Source organism: Dryobates pubescens, chromosome 24, assembly GCF_014839835.1.
Source record: "Dryobates pubescens isolate bDryPub1 chromosome 24, bDryPub1.pri, whole genome shotgun sequence".
Taxonomy (NCBI): Eukaryota; Metazoa; Chordata; class Aves; order Piciformes; family Picidae; genus Dryobates; species Dryobates pubescens.
Window position 1 is genome coordinate 5439137 of NC_071635.1, and position 23694 is coordinate 5462830.

The 23694-nt window shown below is 42.2% G+C and overlaps 2 protein-coding genes across 7 annotated transcripts in view; one reads left to right on the plus strand and one right to left on the minus strand.

The window, feature by feature from the left end:
* Positions 1-789, minus strand: part of PRSS12 (serine protease 12) — a 30950-nt gene extending 30161 nt beyond the window's left edge. Inside the window, exon 1 of the mRNA XM_054172729.1 lies at positions 361-789. Within this exon, the coding sequence (XP_054028704.1) occupies positions 361-703 (343 nt within the window). The 5' untranslated portion in view covers positions 704-789. The remainder of the gene's footprint in view (positions 1-360) is intronic.
* The window catches only part of METTL14 (methyltransferase 14, N6-adenosine-methyltransferase subunit), a 35060-nt gene that overhangs the window by 4741 nt on the left and 6625 nt on the right, over positions 1-23694 (plus strand). Inside the window, exons 1-8 of one of the 6 annotated variants that reach the window (XM_054172733.1) lie at positions 6984-7080; positions 13812-13900; positions 14557-14644; positions 17852-17932; positions 18360-18447; positions 20501-20591; positions 21823-21964; positions 23596-23688. In XM_054172733.1, the coding sequence (XP_054028708.1) occupies positions 13893-13900; positions 14557-14644; positions 17852-17932; positions 18360-18447; positions 20501-20591; positions 21823-21964; positions 23596-23688 (591 nt within the window). In that variant the 5' untranslated portion in view covers positions 6984-7080; positions 13812-13892. Of the gene's footprint in view, positions 1-6910; positions 7081-13266; positions 13410-13811; positions 13901-14556; positions 14645-16976; positions 17158-17851; positions 17933-18359; positions 18448-20500; positions 20592-21822; positions 21965-23595; positions 23689-23694 lie in introns of those variants that run through there. The other 5 variants (XM_054172730.1, XM_054172731.1, XM_054172732.1 and 2 more) reach the window with 5 other exon arrangements.

Below are 23694 nucleotides of genomic sequence, written 5' to 3' on the forward strand. Positions count from 1 at the left end.
GTTAGGCATCCTTTTGCTTTCTTTTCTTCCTGTTCTGTAGATCAAGTGCTTCTCAGGGAGACGCGTCCGGTTAGGGTAAGAGGAATGCCCAGTACAGAGTATGCAGAATATCGGCGGCACAGCTTTGTAACGCCGTTTACCTCCGGATAAAGCAGCGTCGGGATAAACCCACGTAGCACCTTCTCTTGCCGAGGTAGCTGCTGATGTAAAAGTTTAGACAGCTCGCTTTTGCTGACCCTTTGGCAGGAGGTGCCTATGCTCCGGTCCCTGTGCCCTCTCCGTCCCGCGGAGCTCCACACAATTCCCGCTCCGCCGCCCAAGACTCGCCCCCTGCTCGCCCCGCGCCTCCGCCCCGCTCACCTCTCTCGCAGTCAGAGCGGCCCCGCTCCGCCGGGCTCCGGCCACCCCCGGGAACGCACCCGGGCCGCCCGCTGCTGCCGCCGCCGGGTAGGGCGCAGGAGCTGCGTCGGCCCCGCGGCTCCTGGCCCGCCGTGCCCCGCCGCGGGAGGCCGGGCACTGCCGGTGGCCAGGGGCGCTGGGCCACCGCGAAGCCCCCGTTGGAGCAGCCGGCGGGGGGCGGCTGGGCCGGGGCGGGCGTCTGTGGGGGGCGGGCGTCCGGGAGGCTGGCGGAGACCTGCCCCAGCCCGCGGGCTTCGGGGATCGTCCCTATCACCAGCGCCACCACGAAGCCGGCGAATGTCATGGTGCCAGTCCCGCCGGCTCGGGTCCATCTCCCCCTCTCATCGCGCCCGGGATGCGGATGGGGGGGAGGCGGAGCCGCGGCGTCCCACTAATCCCCCACGCCGTACACCCTAGCCTCCCTCCCCCCGGCTCCCCTGCCTGCGGGGGCAGGGCCAGCGGCGTTCGGGGCTACCTGCCGCAGCCTTCTCAGGCACGGGGAGGGGGGAGCGGGATTGCTGCCCGGCCCCATGCGGCAGCCGTTCCGGCAGCCCCGGCGGGGCTTTGGAGGAGACTATGTATCGACCTAGTCGCCGCGCCCCGCTGGAGCCTGGCTCCGGGAGCTCTCTCCTGCTCTCTCGCCGCTCCCGGGTCCAGTGCTGCCCGCGGTGCTGCCGCAGGCTCCCATCCCGCCCCGCATCTTCCTCGCACTTTGGGGCTCCTCTGCCAGCCACCACTTTCGCTGCCCTGGTCCCGCAGTTGCGGCTCCGCCGAGCCTTCTGACAGCCTCACAAGGAGCAAAGTCTGGCCCGGGTCGGGGGACAGAGGGTCTAAACGGACTCTCACAGCGGCTGGGGAGGCAGAGGGATGGAGAGCGCACCAGACGCGTCTGCGGGAAACAAAGGGGCTGGAAACAAATACCGTGAAGAGAAATGTCTTCGAGGGTTTAGCTTCAGCCCAGCCCCATGTGCTCTGAATAGTAATCTGCTTATTTCCCCAGCGACCGCGGAGTTCTGCATGACCTGATCATCTCTGATATCCCTTTTCTACCAAGGTCGCTGTCAGTTAGGTTTGTTTCTTTGTCGCAAATTGTTCAGTTGTTAGTTTGGGTTAGTTACTGGTTTTCAATTTATCTTGGAGTCTATGCTGTTCACATTTTGCCAAGTCCCACTCTGCCTGACAGAGCGCACACCCTTTATTTGGCAGTTGGTCTGTAATGTGGTCTGCAGAGCCACTGCTCCATAGGCTCTTTTTTCCTCTCTAATTTATTTGGCTGAGAGGTGTTACGCTGGTTTCTGGGTGAGCACACCAGTATTTCCACAACCTTGCATTGTGACCAGAGTATAAAAGAGAGAGTGTGTACTTTCTGCTTTCCATGCAGCATCCCTTGTGTCTCTACTAATCCTTCCTTCAGCAGCCTCCAAACCGTTCAGAAAGTGCAAAATACATCTTTACCAATTTAAGCTTTTGTTTGCAAGACCAAAAAAGCTCCAATGCTAGGGAGAAGCATCTCCTAAAGAGCTTGGTATTACCTGTAGTCATTTTAGTTCTGGTCCTTTGCAATTAATTCATTATTGCAACATTTCAGTTAGTATTTTAATCACAAAGTTAAAGTATACTCTGCTGGAGTTGCTACAGCTACATGGTAACTATGTCATCACATGTATCTGTTGCACTTCTGTGTGGATATAAGCACACGGATGGTCCTTTCTGAGGTTTCTTCTGGGATATGTATCTACATCACCTTAGAAACTGTCAAGACTAGTAAGAGTTTAATTTGTTTTCAAAATATTTGAATATGTACAAGATATTTGCCTGAAAGCAACTCATTATGGCCATTTTTTAATTTTCTGAAGAAGTGTTGCTGTCATGACAAGTTGGTTGCTTTTATCCGTTGGAAGGGCATGTTAAAAGCATGCTCAGCCTAGCTGGTTAAGGCTTCATTGCCCAGTAAACATGTTTTTGGCATCACAGTAACTGCAATGTTTCATTTTCTCTGACCTAAGCCTCTTCTCCCTGTCCCCTCCCCCACCCCGCCTGGAAGAAGAGTTCTGCTGATCAGCACGGGAGGAGGAGAAGAGATGAGTGTGATGAATCTTGCAAAACACTCGAGGCAAAGCTTTGAGCCTGGTACTTAATGTATGCTGATCTCATTTGTCTGCCCTAGGTGTGTGGGCCAGCAGGAATCTTGCATGCAGTGAACTTCCTTTGCCTGTGTAGAGTAGAGGTGTTTGTGCTTGAGGTTGCAAGATGGTACTAAGCAAGAGGTGGGGGGGAAGGGGTTACACAGGATAAAAGGTTTGAAAGTAACTAGAATTATAAAAGAAGCATCAAGACAGATAAAAAAAAGGATCATAGTAATTCCCTCCCAATATAGGATTCAGTATTAGTTGAATGATCCACATCTACAAATCCACTCTTGAACATTTTAATTTTTATCAAGATTGTTGGGGTTTGGTTTGGTTTGGTTTGGTTTGGTTTTCATGTAATTGTATAAAGAACAAGATCCTTAATTTATTTTAATTGTAAATTAGCTTCCAGTATGATGTGAGGTGTGCTAATGCTACAGGAAATATTTCCTTTGTTAGAATTTCCAAATCAGGAGTTTGGTCTGGCTTCCATCCCAGATATTGATAATAGTTTCACTGGATAGCAGGAGGGGACCTCTTCTAAGGAATACTGGAACTGATGCAGTTTGTTTTTCCAGGATGTCTGCTTTGCACTTTGGTTGCAGCTTCTGTCTTGGCTGGAGCATTTACAAGTGTCTCCCCCATATGGTTCCTCATGTGCTTGATCCATATGAGCTCATGATGCATTTTTCCTTTGGCTGTAGCACTTACAGGTGCCATGTATAAAATCACTCTTGTCCACCTTACTACTTTTATTATGCTTGTAGGAAGCTCATTGTCTGTGTGACTTCTGCCTCTGTCACAGTTCTCACAAACCATCAAAAGTTACTGAGAAAAGAAAAACAATAGTTACAGATACAGACAGCATGTTCTTGAGAAGCTTGATTCTTTTGGACCTCACACTTAGAATAACAGTAAGAATTACAAGTGTGCCTAAACTGAAACTGCACTATCTTTTAAGGGTGGATTTTGCCTTTGCATGTTTATAAACAAGAAACAAAGGCTTATTACTCTGATATAGCTGACACAACTTTTAAAAGATGCCAAATGTGAGATGCTCATAGTGCATTTGGTTGCCTTTAAAAAGTTTTGTTTCTGCTGTACAAAACCGTTGACAAATTATTCATGAGTTGGAAATGAAAAGGAAAGGAAAAAAATACTTGTTCAAATAGGAAAAGAAGCAAGTAGATCTTTAGAAACCCAAGAAGGTCTCAATGGATCCAGACACTATGTACAACTTTGATTCTGAAACTGCAGTATCCAACTTTCCAGGAAAAAAAAAATTGCCACAAAATGCTGAGAAAATAATAAATCTTTGGAAACTGTGCTAGTCATGCTCCTGCAGCAGCAGGGTGGCGTTTGAAGTTAGCAATCTGTTTGACAAGGCCTGCAATTTCATGTAGAAAGAAAGGCTTCTTTTGGTGTTTCTAAATTGGTAGTGAAAATAATCCATTAAGATGACATTGCAGTGGGATGACTGGCTCCAGGTGAAGCACATAGCAATCCTCCCTTTTGCAAAACAATGTCATATTTAATCTTAGCATTTATTCTGTTCCTTTTATGCACAGGGCTAGCATGTATCAGTCCCATGGAAGTCCATTGAACAACTCTTGTGGCAGACAGCAAACCTGTGCTGCCTACCTGATGGCTTCCATGGCAGCAGCTGTAGGAAATAATCTGCTAAATAGCTCTTCATTTCTGTACAATTCCACAGGATTGGCTGCCTTTTTCTCTTCTGGTATTTGACAGCCCCAATACCAAACCATTGCTAAAACAGCAATTAAAAATTCATAAGTATGAACTATATATCCACTCCAACACACACACCCCCACACCATGCCCCCACACTATTTTTGTGTATAGATTCCTCATGGTACCTGAGAAATGGAGATATCTGAAATACTTGCATTATACAGCAGCCGCCTGTGTTATTCCTATATGCAAGGCTTAAAAGGAAACACACAATGAGCTTCCTTTATCCTAATAGCTTTGTAAATGCACTGCATAGTTCTTCCCTGGTCCTGGCTCTGCTTTTACATGAACTGTGCGAGGAGGTGAGGGTAGAAGTTACCAGAGGGCTAATTTTTAGTAAATGGTTTCTGTAAATAGGTGAAGGTATCTGATGTGCAGATTATACATGCAAAAATAGTAGTCCTCATTTCAAAACCCTTTAATATCAGACATTTAAAATTCAGCTGGAGAATCAATCTAATTCTGTCCTCATTTAATCAATAGCAAAATTCACTGATTAGCCTCTTCCTGTGCTCAGTAAAGCTGCTTACCTTTATTTTTAAGTAGCTCATACAGCGTGCTCTCAGCATAGATTTTAGAAAAGCTGAGCACTTCCAGCTGTTGGTGGAATGCAGTTAAAATACTACTGACACATGAAGGCCTGAGTCAGTCTCATCTTATTGCCACTGATAGCCCTAAACCAGGGTATTCTCTCCTGCATTCCCTCAATGTAGCTGTGAGAGATCAGGGCAAGGGTTGACCTCAGGCAATGCCATATCTGAGAAATTCCTCTGGGAAATAAGTGCAAGTACAAAGCAGAAAGAATGCAGCCAAACAGCCAAACGTCACGAAATTGTTTTCAGCGTATCCATGCAGTAATTTCTTACTGCTATTTCTTCACATAGTCAACTATGCTGGGACTAATCAGACACTGGAATCAGTGGGGAAAATTATGTCCATGACCTAGTAGGCACTGAGTGAGATCTAACAGCATCAGAAAGATCAGAGGAAGGCTTCACACTCAGGAGATTACCGTGTGCAAAACTGGCCATAGAAAGGGTGCTGTAATGAGACAACAATTTTAGGACAGAAGTCAGTGCTCTTATAAAATAATTTTATTAATAAATACCATCCTTTTTAGCAAACATGGGTGGCAGAAATTTGAAATCCTACCAAGTCTGACTCAAAATTAATTTGGGTTTGTGCTTATACGGGAGAGAATAGGCCTTTTGTCTGTAATTATACGTAAGCTCCATAGGGTGAGCCTGCATTACACAGGATGTAACTGAACAGCCAGTAATTGATGAGGTTTCCATTACCACATAACACAGTGCGCAGAGTAATGAGATCATAGAAAAACCTTTTTAAAAGTGTTAAGTATTTTCTTGTATAGCAAGCTGAGTTCATCATATAAGGCAATAAGAAACCAAATTTCCTGGAACAATACAGTACATAGGTGCACAGGTACTAACACTGGGTTATACAGACATGATGAAAGAATTGCACTGAAAGCTAAACTGAATCATGCAAAACTGGTGAATACTTTTTGTTTGATATAGTGAGCAGAAAAAAAAAATTAAATGTTTCAACGGAGATAGATTTGTCAAATTCAAAGTAACTCTACATAATTTTTACACTACCACAGTTTTGTGCAGAAAACTATGATTTTTGCACAACAGTGAAATGTGGAGATACTTGTTGAAAAGTATTGTTTAGAAAATAAACAAAAAGTTCTGTATTCACCAGAGGTTCTAATTATCTAAATATGTATCCTTAATATTCATAGATTTAGAGATTCATAGAATGATTTAGGTTGGAAGGGACCTTAAAGATAATGTAGTTCCAACCCTCCTGCCATGGGCAGGGACACCTTCCACTAGACCAGGTCACTCAAGGCTCCATCCAACCTCTCTGGGCAACCTATTCCAGTGTTTCACCACTCTCACTGTAAAGAATTTCTTCCTAATACCTAGTCTAAATCTACTCTCCTAAAGCTTCATTCCCTCTCATCCTATCGCTACAAGCCCTTGTAAAAAGTCCTTTCCCAGCTTTCATGTAGGCCCCCTTCAGGCACTGGAAGGCTGCTATAAACTCTCACTGGGGCTGCCTTCTCTTCAGGCTGAACAGCCCCAACTATGCCAGCCCGTCCCCATAGGGAATGTGTTCCATCCCTCTGATCAGTTTTGTAGCCCTCTGGACCTGCTCCAGCAATTCCATGTTCCTCTTATGCTGGGGACACCAGTACTGGTCACAGAGCACCAGGTGGGGTCTCGAGAGCAGACTAAAGGGGCAGAATCACTTCCTTCATCTGCTGGTCACGCTGCTTTTGATGCAGCCCAGGACATGCACAGTTGGCCTTCTGGGTTGCAAGCAACCATTGCCGTCTCATGTTCAGTTTTTCATCAGCTGACACCCCCAAGTCCTGCACACTGTGATGTCCCTATGTAAAGTCAGGAGTACCATGGGTAAAACTTGGGAGGACTGGAGACATGATTTGTTCATGCTGTTGCTGCTATTTCATTAACATCCAAGAAGATACAACTAGCACAATACACAGTCTTGTTCACACAGTTGCAATGTGATGGTGTTTGAAGTTGTGTTGTATACTGTTTCCATCAACAATCTCCAAGCACTTTATGTTTCTCTTGCAGATTTCAAGTGTGCAATGCCATGTGGCTGCATGGGGAGTGAGACTCAAGTGTGAGAGCTGCAGTGCCCCAGCATGACTAAGTACAACAGAAGTGCTGCTTTAGTTCCTGATGCTTAGAATAGGAAGTAGGTGCTGCATCACGTATGTTACAGCCTGTGAACTAGGTGAAAGGTGAGTTTGTGTAGCTGTGCTATAAATAAGGATATTTAAAGAGGCAAGATTATGCCAAAAGAATATTTAGAAGAAATGGAATGGCAAATGGTATTTGTTGACAAAAAAATCTTAACAAATTTTTGCTAAGAAATAGAACTTTGGTTCTGAACCTGGCCACCTCAAGTTTGGTACGTGATTCATTGAGCCTGTCCCTTAAAGGAAGCTCTGGACACGATTCATTCTGTGCTTCTGTTGGTGAAACAACCCACCCCAAAACAAACAAACAAAACCCACCAATGGCCAGGCTACACCTTTTTAGAAATATTTAATATTTTGTGGAACATTTTGGTTTAGATCTAAGAGTGGAAGTACAACAAAAATCACAAACCACAGAATGATTAAGTCAATCAGGATTGGTGTGTGGTTTCATCTTCCATCTAACACAATTCTCACCTTCCCATTAGCAGTAATGAAACAAGGCACTTCTAAAATTTCCCGCAGAAATTTCCCAGTGTCCTGCATAAAATGCAGCAGCAACATACATGCAAGGTCTTAATAAGTCTTAATTAGACTTTGTCCCCAGAGTTTCAGAAGGATGCAGGAATTTCTTCAGTGTACTGAAGTACACTGGAATGCATGCATGTAATACATGCAATGATCCTTCAAGTATTTATGTTCATTAGCATAAGACTCTGTTACCAGGAATGAGAAAGGATAAAGTGAATTACAACTGTATTTTTATAGTTAGGAATAATGCAAGGGCCTATTACACAATTCTATAAATATAGTGTATTAGAACATGTAAAATAACCACAAAGAGGGGAGAAAAAATTACTTGGAGCAGGAATTGTTTTGTCCATGAAGCCATATTTAACATTGTCCTGTTGGCTGTATTAGTTAGTAATTCCATTAAAATCAGTGAGTCTTCTTAGGTTAGTGAATAGATTTAGTGCAGATGAATACATGCATTAGTTTGCCCATACTGATAACATTTAAAGAACTATAAAGCTCAGCAGGCTTAGCTTGCTTTCATAAATACCTACTGGTATTTGCTGCTGGGGCAGCAACTATTTCCCACTGATTAATACAAAGTGATACTCAAAGATGTACTCCTTTCAACATTTTAGCTGACATTTTAAAATACAACTGCACTTTAAAATACTCAAGGATAACATCTACAACTGCAAGGAAATTCTGTACAACAAGGAATCAGAGCTGACTTTGCACTATTGAACTATGACTCTTGTAGTTAGAACAACACTGGCATTGTGCAGACCTGTGACAGACATTTGCACTTGGATGGCCTTCATTACCACAGAATGTGGAAAATGTCAGGAACTGTAGGAAGGGCAGCAGGGAGAGCAGGGGAAGAAAGGCGGCAAAGAAGGCAAGATCCACTGCTGTAACTAGTGGCAAAACAAATCCCTTTCTTATAATCTTCATTGTTGGCTTAATCATCCCTTACTCTTTCTTACTTCTGACAGATGTCCCTTTCTTATCTCTTCTGATCCCTCTTGTCCCATCATTATGATTTCCCCATTTCTGTTTTTTCATAATCTAATGCTGATGTGGAATTGCACATTCCAATTTACTGCTTTCATAATTAGTCATCCTGGTTAGGACAATAATTTGTTAACTAAAGTATCAAAATTAAAATTAAACTCACTGGATTATGAAAAGCCGCAGATTTTTGCTATGGCTATAGCTATGCAAAAGATATGTAGTGACTTGTCCTGGTTTTATATTGATCTTCTTAGCATGCTATTTACTTATGTAAATAAACACTATGTCAGAGTACACACTACCTTTTGTACTTTAGACTTAAAAACACTGGAATTTTACCCAATACGTTCTAATAGCATGCAACTAAATCCTGCTGGACCAAATGCCTAGTTACATTAAGTAGAAGTACTGTTAAGATTATTGATCATAAAATCTCTAATCTCTCATTGTTACCTTTCCATTATTATTATCCTCTTTTGGAAACAAATCTCAGAGTTTTGCTATTAGTTTCAACAGACTCTTTGCTTGGCCCTTAGAAATCAAATCAGTAACTTCTGCTTGGAGCTGTAGGGAGAGAACTTCCAGCTTGAATTATAGGATCAGAGAATCACAAGTTGGAAGGGACCTCAAGGATCATCTAGTCCAATCTTTCTTGTCAAAAGCACCTGTCCATCTGAATCTGAATCTTAGAAGAGTCCAGTGTTGGAGAATCCACCACTTCCATGGGGGCATTATTCCAATTATTCCAATGATCACGAGTAGCCCATATATCCACTTTCTGTTTATACGTAGATTTTTCTGCCTGAACCGTCTTTCTAAATTTCCTAGAACCCAGGAAAAGTAAAAAGCAGCTGAATAACTTCTTCCTTTACGATTTGACTGCAAACCATCTTCATATTTTTTGTATTGCCTTCCATCTGTACTTCTGGTGCTTCTGAAGCTGCAGTTGAGCGTTTGCTGCAAAATAATCCGGACTGGCTTAAAATATCAGCCAGATCTTTTTCCTGATCTAGTGGCACAGCCACTCAGAAAACACAATGGATAGTGACCTGGCATGAATGTAGAATGTAGAAATAAGGTATCGATTTGCTTGGTATGCTATAAACTGAAAGAAGAAAGCATTAAGATCTAGTTATTGAAAGTATTGACAGAAGCCACAGTTAACCAGTGATGCTGTAAATACTCTGGAAAACATGAAAGCAAATGGGAGACTGGGAAAAGAAGATAAATGCAGAGATATGTTTTTAAATATTCTGTGCAAATAACATGCTGATGCAAAATCCTCTATCTAATTAGCTATCCAGGAAAACATTAAATAATATTGCAAACAAATTTAAAATGGAAAAGCACTGAATATATGAGGTAATATATAAGGATATGTTTTCTGGAATACAAGGTCTTCAGACAGATGAGGTTTTCAGTGTACAAAGCTACCACACATTGTAATACTCAGTATAGTGTCATTATCTAGTCACCCTTATTGCTATTTAGTACAAAACAAAACAGCTATGAGAAAAAGCAAGGGTACTGTTACCACATAAAATATGCACAAGTACCATATTGAAACATTAAAATGTACAAGATTGTTTTGCAAGCATGATAGGACAGAATTTCTGACTGCAAGATAAAACCAGCAGTGTAATTTTAACATCTTGTGTGAGAAACGTAGGGAAAGCAGGAAAGGGATATATAGTATGTTCTGATTTCAGTGCTTACAGAGTTAAGTCTGTAAGTCATTGAGGTGTAGGGAATATGTTTGTTATTCAAAGCATAACAAATTCACACTTCTTTAACACTTTGATTTATAATAATAAAGCCAGCAGATGTCATGTAATTAGACTTGTTCTGCCCATAAGGGGAGCAGATCAAATTCAGCTCAGTGGTTAGAACAAATGTCATTGAAGTTCACATAGTTACTAGAGATTTGCTCCTGCCTCACTAAGTGGGGGAGGGTTTGTTAGGAGGTAGGGGGGGGTATATGTGTGTTAAAACGAGAAAGGAGGCTGCTTCGGGAGCAGTGTTAAAACTAGAATGAGTAAATACAGATACAATACAACATATGTATGGCATATATGTGGGCATTTCAGTTAAAAAGCCGGTTGCATTTCAACACATTCTCTGAAGGTGATTGCAGGCCAGTAATGCTTGATCTTCAAGTGAAGAGTGACTTGAGGGCTTGGGGGACTGTTTTGGCTAATTTTGTAACTAATTTAGAAGGAGGATTGTCAATTAATTTCACTGATTGCATTTGTTGAAAGAATATGTGGTCTCTTTGTTAAAATAAGGATGTAACTGTTGGCAAGGTATGTGGATGACTCAGTAGTCACCTCCACATTAGTAAGGGGGCTGTGATCAGCAGGCCCAGAGGCAGCAGCTGTCATGCTGTGAGCAACATGCAACATCAAGGCTTCATGTCCATTACAAAGGCCATGTACAATGCTGGATCAAGTGGCAGTGAAACATGATCTAGATGAAGTGTGAAATCACAGCACATACCTGTCAAATTATCCAGAGCAGACAGTGGTGCATTTATGAAGGCTCTCTGCTGGCCATAAGTTAGCTTCCTGAGGACAAGCAGTGCTGGCCTAATGAAAACTCAGCTGCTACTGACTTACAGGAAATTTTTCAAGAAAATTTGAACTGCTCTGGTGAATTGGTGTAGATTGACAGTTGTAGTGGTTTTGCAATATGCTCATCAAGTCAGACTTGCCATCTTGTGGGCACACAGCCAAAGGCAGAGGTAGAAATGCATGCGCTGGGTGTTGGGGGTACTATCATAGAATTGTTAGGGTTGGAAAGGACCTCAAGGATCATCTAGTTCCAAACCCCTGCCATGGACAGGGACACCTCACACTAGATCAGGTTACTCACAGCCACATCCAGCCTGGCCTTAAAAACCTCCAGGAATGGTGCTTCTGCCACCTCTCTGGGCAACCTGTTCCAGTGTCTCACCACCCTCATGGTGAAAAGTTTTTTCCTAATATCCAATCTGAATCTACCTATTTCTAGTTTTGCTCCATTACCCCCAGTCCTATCACTACCTGACACCCTACTGGCCACAGAGCATATACAAGACTCAGAGAGCCAAACCCACAAAGTTTGGCAAAAGCAAGGAGCATTCTGAAAAAACACAAACTATTTTGAAACAGGATATGTATATAGTGCAACATCTTTCACAGCTATTAGAATTTGTAAAGATTAGCTCGTCTGGACTTAGCAACTGGTTCTAAAAATGGAATGCAGGCTCTCACAAACTTCATCATATCACATCCAGGAGGAAGTGATTCTGTTACTGTGCAGGGACTTCTACAGTATTGATTACAGCCAATGCTGTCAAAGTGGTGTGCAGCACTGTGAGATAGCATTTCTCTTTCTATAACATTTCCTACATAGGACAGTATAACTAATTATGTATTCCCTAAGGAATTAAAAGAAAATCACCCTTTGGGTATATTTGGGTTTTAACACTTAAAAGCTCCATCACTTTTCTAGGATGTTCTACTCTTAAGAAATGTGAGTAGCTGCAAACAGTTTCTTTCTGCAGTAGTCTGCACTGCAGAAAAAGTTCTTCTCCTCATGCATCTTTGTCAGTTTTAAGTTTGACATGCATAATGTCACTGGCATTTGTACCTATATATATTGCTTAAACCCCAAAGAGAGTAACAGCTCCCACCACTAGTGTGATGGTATCTGCAGCAAGATCCCAGCAGAGGGGACCTGCCATGTAACAGGGCAGAATGTCGCCTTTCAGATTGTTGTCCACATCTTTGGGTAGGACAATTACAGGAAAAATTGATCTATTTCAGGAGAGTAAGCATTAATTGTAACTGTGGAGACCATTTTTAATACTTATTTTTGCAAGACGGTAGGAACTGAAGTTTCATTGTACAACTTTTGAATCCAGACTGTGGGCCTTCGTTTCAATCCTCATTCTTCTTGCAGTACAAATAGCTGTCAGTGAAAATCAGCATGCAGTACAAATTATATACGTTCAGTGACCAACTACAAAATGTGAGAGGGAAAAGAGGATGCTGGAAATAGACCAAAAATCAGATGGAAAGCACTTTGAAGATTTTGCAGAGCTTCCTCTAAATGGAATCTGAGAGATGTAGGCTAAATAGAAAGCTTAATCTACAAGTAACTGCATTGGATAATGCAATAGGATATAAAGGAGAGACATGGGAGAGAAGCAGTGTTCTGGTTTCAATAGAGAATGACATGAAAGGTTGCATGTGAAACTAAGGTATGGGCTTCAGAATGCATCAAACCGCTGTGGTCAGAGCTGTGAAATAGGTGGAGAGAAAACCTTTTGAAAAGAGCTCGCTAAGATTTGCAGGGCTGGGTGTCTGGAGTGATACTTGTGTTGCATTGGTGGAGTGGAAATTAATTTAAGGGCCACACTTAAAATCACTTAAATGACATTAAAGCTGGTAAGCAGTCTGTTCCGTGACTCCTGGAGAGTCAGTGACTCGCATTTCCATCTGTCTGGTGGCTAACGCATTTCACGGTAGGACTCGGTTATCTGTAAACCAGAGCTCCCCCGTCGTTGTGAAAGGAAACGCTGCAGCGCGGCTCCAGCCCAGGGGTGCAGAGCAGTGCGGTGAGGCTGGGAACCGTCCCGAGCCCAGCCCGGCCCAGCCCCGCTGCCCGCAACCAACATGACCGCCACAACCCGCGCGTCACGGGGCTGCCGCAGCCGCGCTATTGGGCGAGGGGTCGGAAGTGACGCAGCGGCGGGAGCCCGGTAGCACGGGGTGGCAGTCGCCGACTAATTGGCGATGAACAGCCGGCTGCAGGAGATTCGAGAGCGGCAGAAGCTGCGGCGGCAGCTCTTGGCGCAGCAGGTAGGAGGGCCGGGGCGCTGAGGTGAGCCCTGGCTGTCTCTCGCCAGGCCGGGCCCTGCGGCTGGCGCGGGGCGCGTGGGCCCCACCCTGTCGCCGCGGGGAGGGGAGCGGGCGCGCGCCGCCGCAGGTGCCGCCGTCCCGGTAACGGCAGCGGGGCGCGGGGAGGGAGCGGCCCTGCTTCTGGCACCGCCGGCCCGGCGCGGGGGGACCCGAGCCACGCTGTCGGGGTGCTGCAGTACTGGCTACACAGTTAGTGGTTGTTAAGGGCCTGCAGCTAGCTCTGCGGGCGGGCCCAGCCGGTGGGACGGGGTGTACAGCTTGGCCCTTTGCCTCACTGGCTCCGCTTGAGACGGGTTCAGTCCGCGGTAACTGTGGCTCGAATTTGTTTTGGTCGTTGTTCAGTTGGGAGCGGAAAACGCAGACAGCATCGGGGCCGTGCTGAACAGTAAAGATGACCAGCGGGAGATTGCCGAGACGAGAGAGATGTGTAGGTCAGTATGGGGTTGACACTCGTGTTAGCGGGTTAGTTAATAGCAATGCAAAGCTGTGAAATAGGGTGAGCGAAGTAAAATCCTACTGTTTATGTAATAACATGGAGGTCAGTGATCACTGAAATCTGAACTTTAAATAAGGTGAGTAGTGTTTAGTCCTTCATTTCTAAGAGCAGTTACAAAATCAAGGCTAGCTTTTGTTTTTGCCGTTAAAAAGCTACTGTGGAGCGAAATTGAGGTGTGAATTTAAGAGTATTCCACCTGTGTTGCCCTAGGGCCTTTATATCTTTCCTAAGAACAGTTACAAGGTAATTAGTTCTTAGGGAGAATAGACATGTGTAGGATGGAGTAGGTAGTACTTATTAATTCTCATGTAACAGCAACTTTCCTTTGTGAGCAATGTATTTGTTTGGGTAAAACAAGCTGTGCCTTACAGAGCAAGGACAATGAGGAAGCAGAATATCTGGTTTCAGGAGTCCTGTCCTTAAGTTGTGCTGGTCTAAAATACCTTGAGAAGAGCAGCTTGTTGTATACTAAATTTCAGAATCACTTCAAACTTGTGACAAACGTGGTCAAGGCAAATTATCAGAGATTTATGAAAGGTTCTCTCAGGAGAGAGAAACTTTTGTATGAAGACTTTTTCTGGATATTTATAGGGCTGCTTATGATACTTCTGCCCCAAATGCAAAACGCAAATACCCCGATGAGGGAGAAGCTGATGAGGAAGAGATTGAAGAATATAAGGTAAGAAGAAAAGGACTAACTTCCTTTTTTCTGGTGTTGATAAGTGTGTGTGTATAAAAGCATAAAAATGTGTAGGGATAGTTTAAAATATGCCATCTTGGTGACATCTCTCTTTAGGTCTTCCACTGCAGCATTCTGAGAGGTGTCAGATGGTAAGTGGTTCCTCTCAGGTGTTGCTGAAGTGCCCTCTCAGGTGTTGCTGAAGTGGATTGATCAGTACCAGAACCCATTGTTTGGAGGCTTAATTTAGTGCTGCTTCTAGGAGGAGGCAGGCTTAGGTGATAGTGGCCACAGAGAATGGTAATGTGTTGGGTAGGAAGAAGTGCTAAAATGTGTCTGCGCTTGGGTACACTAAAAAGAACTTGATCAGAATCTGTCAGAAGGAAAGTTTGCCTTTAGCAAGAAGCACAGGCTATTGGATGAGCTGCAGGGAAACTGAGGGTGTCTTTCCAACCTGCATTGTAAGTGCAGAGGAATCCTGTTCTGGAAGAAATAAAGGACTCTAAGGGAATAGAATAGTGAGGCTTGGTTTCTGGTGTGCTTTAAGTATTCAAGCTATCCAGGGTAAGTTCAGTTAAAAAACACACACCCCTCCATGGTCACTGAAGAATTGTGGTTGTCCTTTTTCAAATGCTTATCTGAGGGTTGTGTGACAGCTTTCTTCTTTCATATCTAATGTGATGTTTTGGCAAAGATGTGTGGTAGAGAAGCAAGGTTAAACAAAGGCATAATTGCCATATTGCTGTCTTCCTGATCTGCTTTGTGATTGTGTTGCAGCATATATCCTGCCTTTCCTTTTCCCCTTGTCCTAATAACCTTGCTTCCACGCTTAAGCAGACTCAAAGTCAGTGCATTTGTGGAATAATGCTGTGTCTGCTGTTCTCTTGCATACCTAAAAATAGTAATTTTTAAAAATGTGGGGTCTTGGTAGTGTTATGTTTGTGTTCAGGTTATTATTTTTTCTGTAATAACATCAGTTTTCTGTCTTACTAAAATATATACCAGGACCTTTTTTGATGTCTGTTTTTTAAAGTCTATCTGTAAATGGACATTGTTGTTAACATGCTGAGAGTTTGGTTTGCTGAAAATGTCCAGTACTGAGTCACCATTTCACAGAAGGGATTTGCAGAGTACATGTGCTGTTTGTGAAGTGGGGCTTTTGTGCTCATGTTAGGTATCAGTTCATAGTAGTTTATTTTACTCCTTCACCAAGTAAGTGGTTAAACAACTGATTTATTTTCTGTGAAATAACATGTGAAGAAGTCATTCCAGTTGACAAAACATACGAGTCTTACAATTAGCATTTTCTTCATTAGCATGGAGAAGACTTACTTTAAGGTGGGCTGTAACCACTTGCTCTTATGATGTTGTTGAAATTGAAGAATATTTTAATAATACTGGTTTGGATCAGATGAATAGATTTAAGAAACATGAAACCCTCAAGTACAACTTCCATAGTGGTCATCAGCTGTTTTCAGTAGGCATTGCTAATTCCCTGTTGGCAAAGAGATAAGAACTTTGCAAAATCCCTTTTTTATGTATGTAACTTTTTCCTTAGTACTTTGAGCCAGTTTAAATTTAGTCTTGCAATGTGAACTGATTAAAAAATCAAGGGTAGCAAGCCCTATTGCATTGTATTACGGATTCCTTAGGCTAAAGTCGTAACATGCTTCAATGTTAGTGTGTGGGCTTGGGGGTCTCTAAATGTAGTTGTAGTTTCTAGTATTCCAGATGGAAAGTGAATGAGCTAATGACACCTAAATGCCTTATGCTTGTTTTGAGAGAAGGCTGAACAATGACATTGATTTTTCATTATGTGGGGAAGTGTGAGAGCAGGTTTCAAGGTGAAAAATGAAATATGTTAATCTTCCCTTTAGGAACATCTGATGCCAAAAAGGTGCTGGGTTTTTTGTGGAGTAACCTTAAGTATATAGTGATGATTCTTTAGCAACCATGAGGCTGATACAAAAACAAGAGCAGCAAGGCTGCTTGACTTGTGCTGTGGGGTCTGACCACCTTGCGGACTGCAGAGGTGGGAGGTATAGAAAGACTCACGTTAATGGCAAAGGTGGATAGTGGATATTTCAAGGTCAGAAAGCTGAATTGTGGTTCTACAGAAACTCAGCTATGCTCCTGGTTTTGTGGGCCTGTGTCATTGTACTAGGGTTAGTTGAGCTCCCTGCTCTGTATTTGGAAGTGACTATCTGCTGCCACTGCCAGGCTTTTTGTAGATGGCTGAGAGCTGTGATTGTTGCCCCACCCCTCCCTTTCTCCAGGTACATTTACTCAATTGTTTGAACCTGTGTGTCTGGGATCAACAGTGTTATGTGGCAAATACTGCTGGAGTTCTAACTTAGAAGTACAGAACCACCTGTGGTTCAAATTTGCTGTCTGCCAGCCTAATCTGGGGCAGCCCTGCTGTGCTTTGTTTCTGCAAGAGATGGCCTGCAAGCTTGGAGTGCTTCCATGCCATTGTTCTGGAGGCTGGAAACGTCTTCCTTTCCTGAGTCATGGTAATTGCTTAATGTATCTCTAGTCATTTGAAAAAATGTATGCGTGCATATTAGTGTTAATTTCATTCTGTCTTTGCTTTGGTTGTGCTTTTTCCCTTTGAAAGTTGCTAGTGTGGACTCTTTGTTGCCACAAGACCTTTTTGAAACTGACTTTATGAAGGCATAAAGAGAACTGGGATCACTGAGATGTAGGTATCTAATAGGCACTTAGGTGTAGCATGTGTTGTTTCTGCAAAGAAAATTACAGCAAATTTATATAGAGAAGATGGCTTCCGCTCCTGAGGTTGGAACAGAAATGATTGAGTGCATATAAATGTTCAGAGATTCTGCTGCAGAGGACCCTCAGCAAAATGTATCATCTGCTTTAGTCAGAGGAGTGAAATTTTGGAGGGACAACATTTTAAAGTTCATGGTGCCTTGTGAAGCACTGCCTGCACTGTCAGGGCCTAGGGTTTCCAACTTCATCCTCAGAGGCCTTTCCCAGTAATGCTTCCCTCATTAACAAGGTCAGACCTTTTGGGGATAGGTAGGTTTTTTTTTTTCCTCCCCCTCCAAAACTGGAGTTGGCTCTGTTCATGATCTGCTGCTGTAGATTATTTCTTTTTGTTGACAATTCTGTTTCTTAAAGAAAGAAGCAGGCTGTAATGCGAGAAACAGCATGGTCTTGTGTACTTACATCTCCTTTGTTTCCAAGGATGAAGTAGAGCTGCAGCAAGATGAAGAGAACCTGCCCTATGAAGAAGAGATTTACAAAGACTCCAGTACCTTTCTTAAGGTGAGATGGTTTTGCATTTAAACCTGTAGTCAAAGCTGGCATGGCTGTGTTAAACTGTTTCTGTGAGTCACAGAATCAGTCTTTGAGGTTGGAAAAGACCTTTAAGATCATCACATCCAACTGATGGTATTTGAAGTGACTGACAGGAATCCACAAGTATGGAAGCTTCTTGTGAAAGATCTGGCTGTAACTAGCATTTACATTGATCTGACTAAAGATCTGGATCAACTTACAATGAGCTGTAGTAATGGTGGACCTGCTTTGGAACTAAAACTGCGGTGATTTTTGCTAATGCCACTTATAGAGACATGTTAAAAATTAACAAGAAATAATCTTACTTTTTTGTTTGTCAGACTGACGTGCAGTGTATGTGTGCACATTCAGTTATCTCCCTGTTGCTTTCACTGAACTCCCTTTTGTTCTGCAGGGTACTCAGAGCTTAAATCCACACAATGATTACTGCCAACACTTTGTTGACACAGGACACAGACCCCAGAACTTCATCAGAGATGTTGGTAAGTCATAGTAACTGTTTGAAGGTAACTTGGTATATTCAGTAGCACCTTTTTCTTGCCCTTTTTAATTCACTTACTGGGAAATGCAGATGTGTGTACTTCATAGCTTTGTCTCTCTGGACTCTCCTGGGCACGCATGTAGCATGTAAACTATGAAAAATGGTTGAGTCAGTCAGCAATGTGGATAATACTTACCAGCTCAGTTACACAGCTGCTGACAACCCATAGGCAGGCCCACCACAGTGAGTTTAGAGGATGTTACTTTTTATGTTTATGTTCTTCCAGCCATCCCTGAACTTGAAATCTTACTTACCTGAATGTAATCTTCAAAAACTAAGGTATGGTTTGGTCCTGTTTCCCAGAACATGTGCCTGGTAGTTAATGGTTTTAAAGCAGGCAGGACAGCTCCCTCTGCAGTTTTCTGCAACAGTTCTCTGTATTTTATCAAGTTGAAGCTTGTCAGGGCAAGTGTGTTGTGTTTATAGATGCCAGCCCAAGGCGGTTTTATTTGCCTGTTGAGGCAATGTAGTCTCTCTTTCTTCTCTGTATTTTGTGAATGCTGAGAAACACAGTTGGATGTTGAGTATGAAAAACTGGTTGTTTCAAGTCAGTTACATCTTTATCTGCAGAGCATCTGGGCTTCAGTTCTGTGCTGCATAAAGAATTGGGACAGAACAACTTGTTACACAGGTCAGCAGCAGTTAGTCTAGACCCCTCATTAGAGATGAGGTATGCTACTTTATAACTGGATATGAGCCTACAAAAAGCCATAGGGTAGTAGTGGTTCCAGAGCACCCAGTTACAGCTCTTTGATGTTGCTGTTGGAAGAGAGGGAGAGACCTGTGGGTTTTGTCTTGGTTGGTTCATTCATTCATTTTTATATTCATTTTTATATTATTGTTTAATTTTTTTATTTTTAAAGCAACTGAAGTCATCCTGATAGAAAACTCTTTCACATCTGTTGCTGCTAACTAGCTTCCATTTCTGCTGGTGGGAATAATTGCATTGGACTGGCTTGAAGCAGCACAGTAGTGGAAATTAGAAAAACACTGCGGTTTTTAAGATGTTATATATTTAAGCAGAAGAATGAAAACAATCTTTGGGTATTATGTACATGTAATGAGAGATAATAAGGTTAGATGCCCAAAAAACTGCTTTTGCCAGTGTGATCTGGGGTTGGGAGTTTGGAAGTTTGAATTAAAGTATGAAGAGGCGTGAAGCGTTGTGGGTTTGGGTGGGGATTTTGTCCCCCATGGTTAGGTCCATTCAAAGTTTTACATGCACATGAAGTTTTGTAAATAACTCCTACTAAAGTTGAACAGATACTGCTTGGGAGGTGGGAATGGTTTTGATTTGCACTGAGCCTCCCACTAGCAGTAACAAAAACATATTGTGACTGCTTACTTTTTGGAAGGGGGAGTATAATACTCTGTTTGTTCTTGTTCTTTTTGTTTTAAAGTTTGCTGCAGAAAATCTTATTCTCCCTTTCGCATTCTCTGTGTATGAAAGGTTTGAAAATTAACCTCATAGAGCTAAATCTAGGAACACAATAAACAAATACGCATGTAGTCAAATCATGACTGACAACAGTGTACCAAATCTGTATAAGGGGTGCCCGCAGGAGCCAGCTACACCCCATTTGCTGCCATAGAAATCACCTTCAAAGCTTAAATAAGAATATTCTATAAATTAATGTTAATTAGATCTGAATGTAATCTTAGGGGAGGGAGTACAAAATAACTTTAAACAGTCTGGCACTTTTAGTTTAAATGAAAGATTGTTTCCTCCTAGAAAAAGGAATTGTGAACTCCTGACCACTGTAGTGCTCTAGAGTAGATTAGTCAATTGCAGCCATAGTTCACTGGGCCAAGGCAGAAAGCTTTTCTGAAGTACTGCTGTGAGGGGTTTGGTTTATGCTAACAATTTTTGTTATGCTAACAAAAATTGAGGCTAAGTATTAAAACATTTGGACCTATTCAAAATACTAGACAATGCTTAATTGATACAGATTTACTCTCAAGTAGTTGTTAACTTCATGTTTTCTTCTTCTTAGGCTTAGCAGATAGGTTTGAAGAATATCCAAAACTTAGAGAGCTCATCAGATTGAAGGATGAGCTGATATCTAAATCTAACACTCCTCCCATGTAAGTGTTTATGTGGAAAATGCCTTTCTTCTCCAGACCTGTTTGAAGTTGGCTGTCTGCTTTGCAAACCTCTCTCTTTAGCACCTGCTCAGAATTTACATTTTCTATTTCTGTTCATATATAGAAATTAATCAGTTGAAACTTCAGAAGAATAAAATCAGTTTGTTTTGCTAGATATTTAATATAGTATATGAACTAGATTTTTCCTTCCAGTGTGGATTATTCATAGTATCAAAAACTTTGATTTTTAAGACCAAACTGCCAACTGATGGGGCTTCAGGTTTTAATTTGGGAACTAAAAGAACATTGGTTGTGATTCTCATGATACGTGCAGTTTACAATAGCATGAAAGCTTAAAAAATGCCTCTTAATATAACCTTAGTTGTTTTTGTAACAGATTTACTTGGTAGAATGTTCAGCTGTTCTCTTAGTGCCCATCAATCAGATGTCGCTTTGCAGTTCAAGACCAAGAAAGTTTATGCTGGCTGGAAGTGATTTGAGAATTTTTGCTGAGTATCAGATGCAGTATGGGCATGCAGTGTGGTACGCCCAGGAACGTGAACCTATCTGAATGTGAAGCTAATTCTTTTAATGTACCATTGTCCCAACCTGTACTGAGTAAAACCAGCATTGTTTCATGATGGTCACATAAGCTGCAGTGGTTGTCTGAACAGCTGAGCTACAGACTGCAAAACTCAGCTGGCTGTTTTGAGGTTGGATGGATTTGGGCATCCTAGAGCACAAAAGGGGGAAAAATAGGCAAATGTTGCCTTCTGATAACACCAAATACACTTAAAGAATGATAATCTCTTCCATACACTTTCTTAGGAAAGGGATGATGGTGGTCTGCCAATCAGGTGTTTTTTTTTAAGGTGAAGCAAACCAGAAATCTGTCAGCCAAGCAGCGAGTGTTTGCTTTTTAAATGAGGATATTTTTTCCTTCGTGTTCATGGATGTATAGAAAATTCAGTGAGCATCTGTTCCCTGCTCGCTAAATTAGAATCCTAAAAACTATTTCAGAGAGAGACTAACTACTTTAAAAGTGTCTAATGCAGCAGCATTCATCTGAGGTTAGGTGAGACTGCATTGGGCATCTCTTGGGTTCAGTGTGTTTGAGCTGCGTGAACTGTACAGGAGACCACTTCACTGGCTACGCAAGTGCTGTGTGGAGTGTAATCTCCAGCCACTGCTATAACTTGTCCAAGCCATCTATAATATTTTCTCTAAACAGGTACTTGCAGGCAGACTTGGAAGCTTTTGATATAAGGGAACTGAAGTCCAAGTTTGATGTGATTCTCCTGGAACCACCACTGGAAGAGTACTACCGAGAGACTGGCATTACTGCCAATGAAAAGTGCTGGACCTGGGATGATGTAAGTGTTTTTCCTTCTCAGAGAAGTATTTCATAGGGGTTTTTAGGCAAATAGAGGACTTCATTTGGTGTCAAAATGTTTTAGAGAAGTATTTTAAGGAAAAATGGATTTTTTTGGTTTTGGGGTTCTTACCAAAACGAAGCTTTACATTTGTAGACACGCCTACACTATTTGTGTTAACAGACTGTGTTTGGAGGAGTTCAATGAATTAAATACATGTTTTTGTTCTCCCTGAGCCTTGTGGAAACTTGTTGAAACAATGGTGGGATTTCTCCCTACCCTCACATTTTTTGCTGTTGAAATTCAGAATATTCATTGTAAATATTCCTCATTGAAACCACCCCCACCCCCCCCCAAACCCTAAGACAACAAACAGCCCCAATCTGTAGTAGAGAGCAGCTGATGAAAACAATCTTGGCATAACCATGTCAGGAATTCTTAGGTTCAGGCCTATGGGTGTGAACATGCAACTAATAAATCCCTATTTTGGGGAGACCCTACTTGAACACAGGACTGTTTTATTGGCCATAACAAGAAAATTTCAGCCATAACCCATTCACTCCTATCTGTGCTCTATGCAGTTTGGGCTGGGGATGATGGTGCTGCTTTAGACTTAGTTTGTTCTTAGGCTGAAACCTGTACACAAGTGAATCAAAGTAAAGGACCACGAGAACAAGAGAAAATCCAACCCATCTTTAAGGAATTAATTTCAAAACAAAGGCATTTTTATGCTTGTGATAAGAGATTGGGTAACTATGTGTTAAGGAATAGATAGCTTCTGTGTTAGCCTTCAGTTACATCCAATAAAAATGATGCCTGGCAGCATTGCCTGGGGAAAAAACATTCTGTCCTAACAGAGCTGTAAGTGCTGGAGGCAGGAGCCATCCTCTTATCTTAGTTGGGAGTTATGCTCTCTTAGAATGGCTTCTACTGCATTATTTTTCTTCACAGCAGCACAGAATGAAGCCTGATTTGATGTGTTAGCAAGTTACAGATGAGTCTTTTCAACTTGTAATGAGTAACAGATGCTTTGCATCTGAAGTTATTTCATCCTGAATGTTGCTCATTTGTCATTGTTGAACCACTGTCCCGATAAATTCTTGCTGCTTTTTTCCTTAAAGTGAAAATGGAGAGAATGTCTTTCCTGTATAGTAATAGGAAATAAGCTGGGGTTTTATGATGTGTCTTCACAGAAATAACTCAAGGGCTGAAAAGAAACAGAGCCCTGTTTCTCTGTTGTTTTATCTTTTCCCTACCAATTGAATGACAAAATGAAGCAGGGATTTATAGGGGTGGAAATCACGTCGGTGTTCCCTTCCAGCTGAAATCTGGACAGGATTGTATTAGTTTTTCAAGTCTAGAATTTTCTATACAGATAGAATTACTGTTAAAATGAAAAATTACACTGGTCATCAGCTGTGTTGAAAACATGCTCTTGAGTGCTGATAAGGTAACTTATGCAACATACTCTGGAAAACAATTCTGAGGGCATGGCCATGAGTAGTATACAGACTGACTAATAGAAGTGCTTCCTGATGGCTTCTGGGATAATGCTTCAACGCTTACTAAGTATTCTTCCTGGTGTGATTTGTATTTAATCCAGAAACATTTATTACTGTTATTTTTACTAGATCATGAAATTGGAAATTGAAGAGATTGCAGCTTCAAGGTCATTTGTGTTCCTATGGTGTGGCTCAGGCGAGGGTCTGGATCTTGGCCGAGTGGTAAGG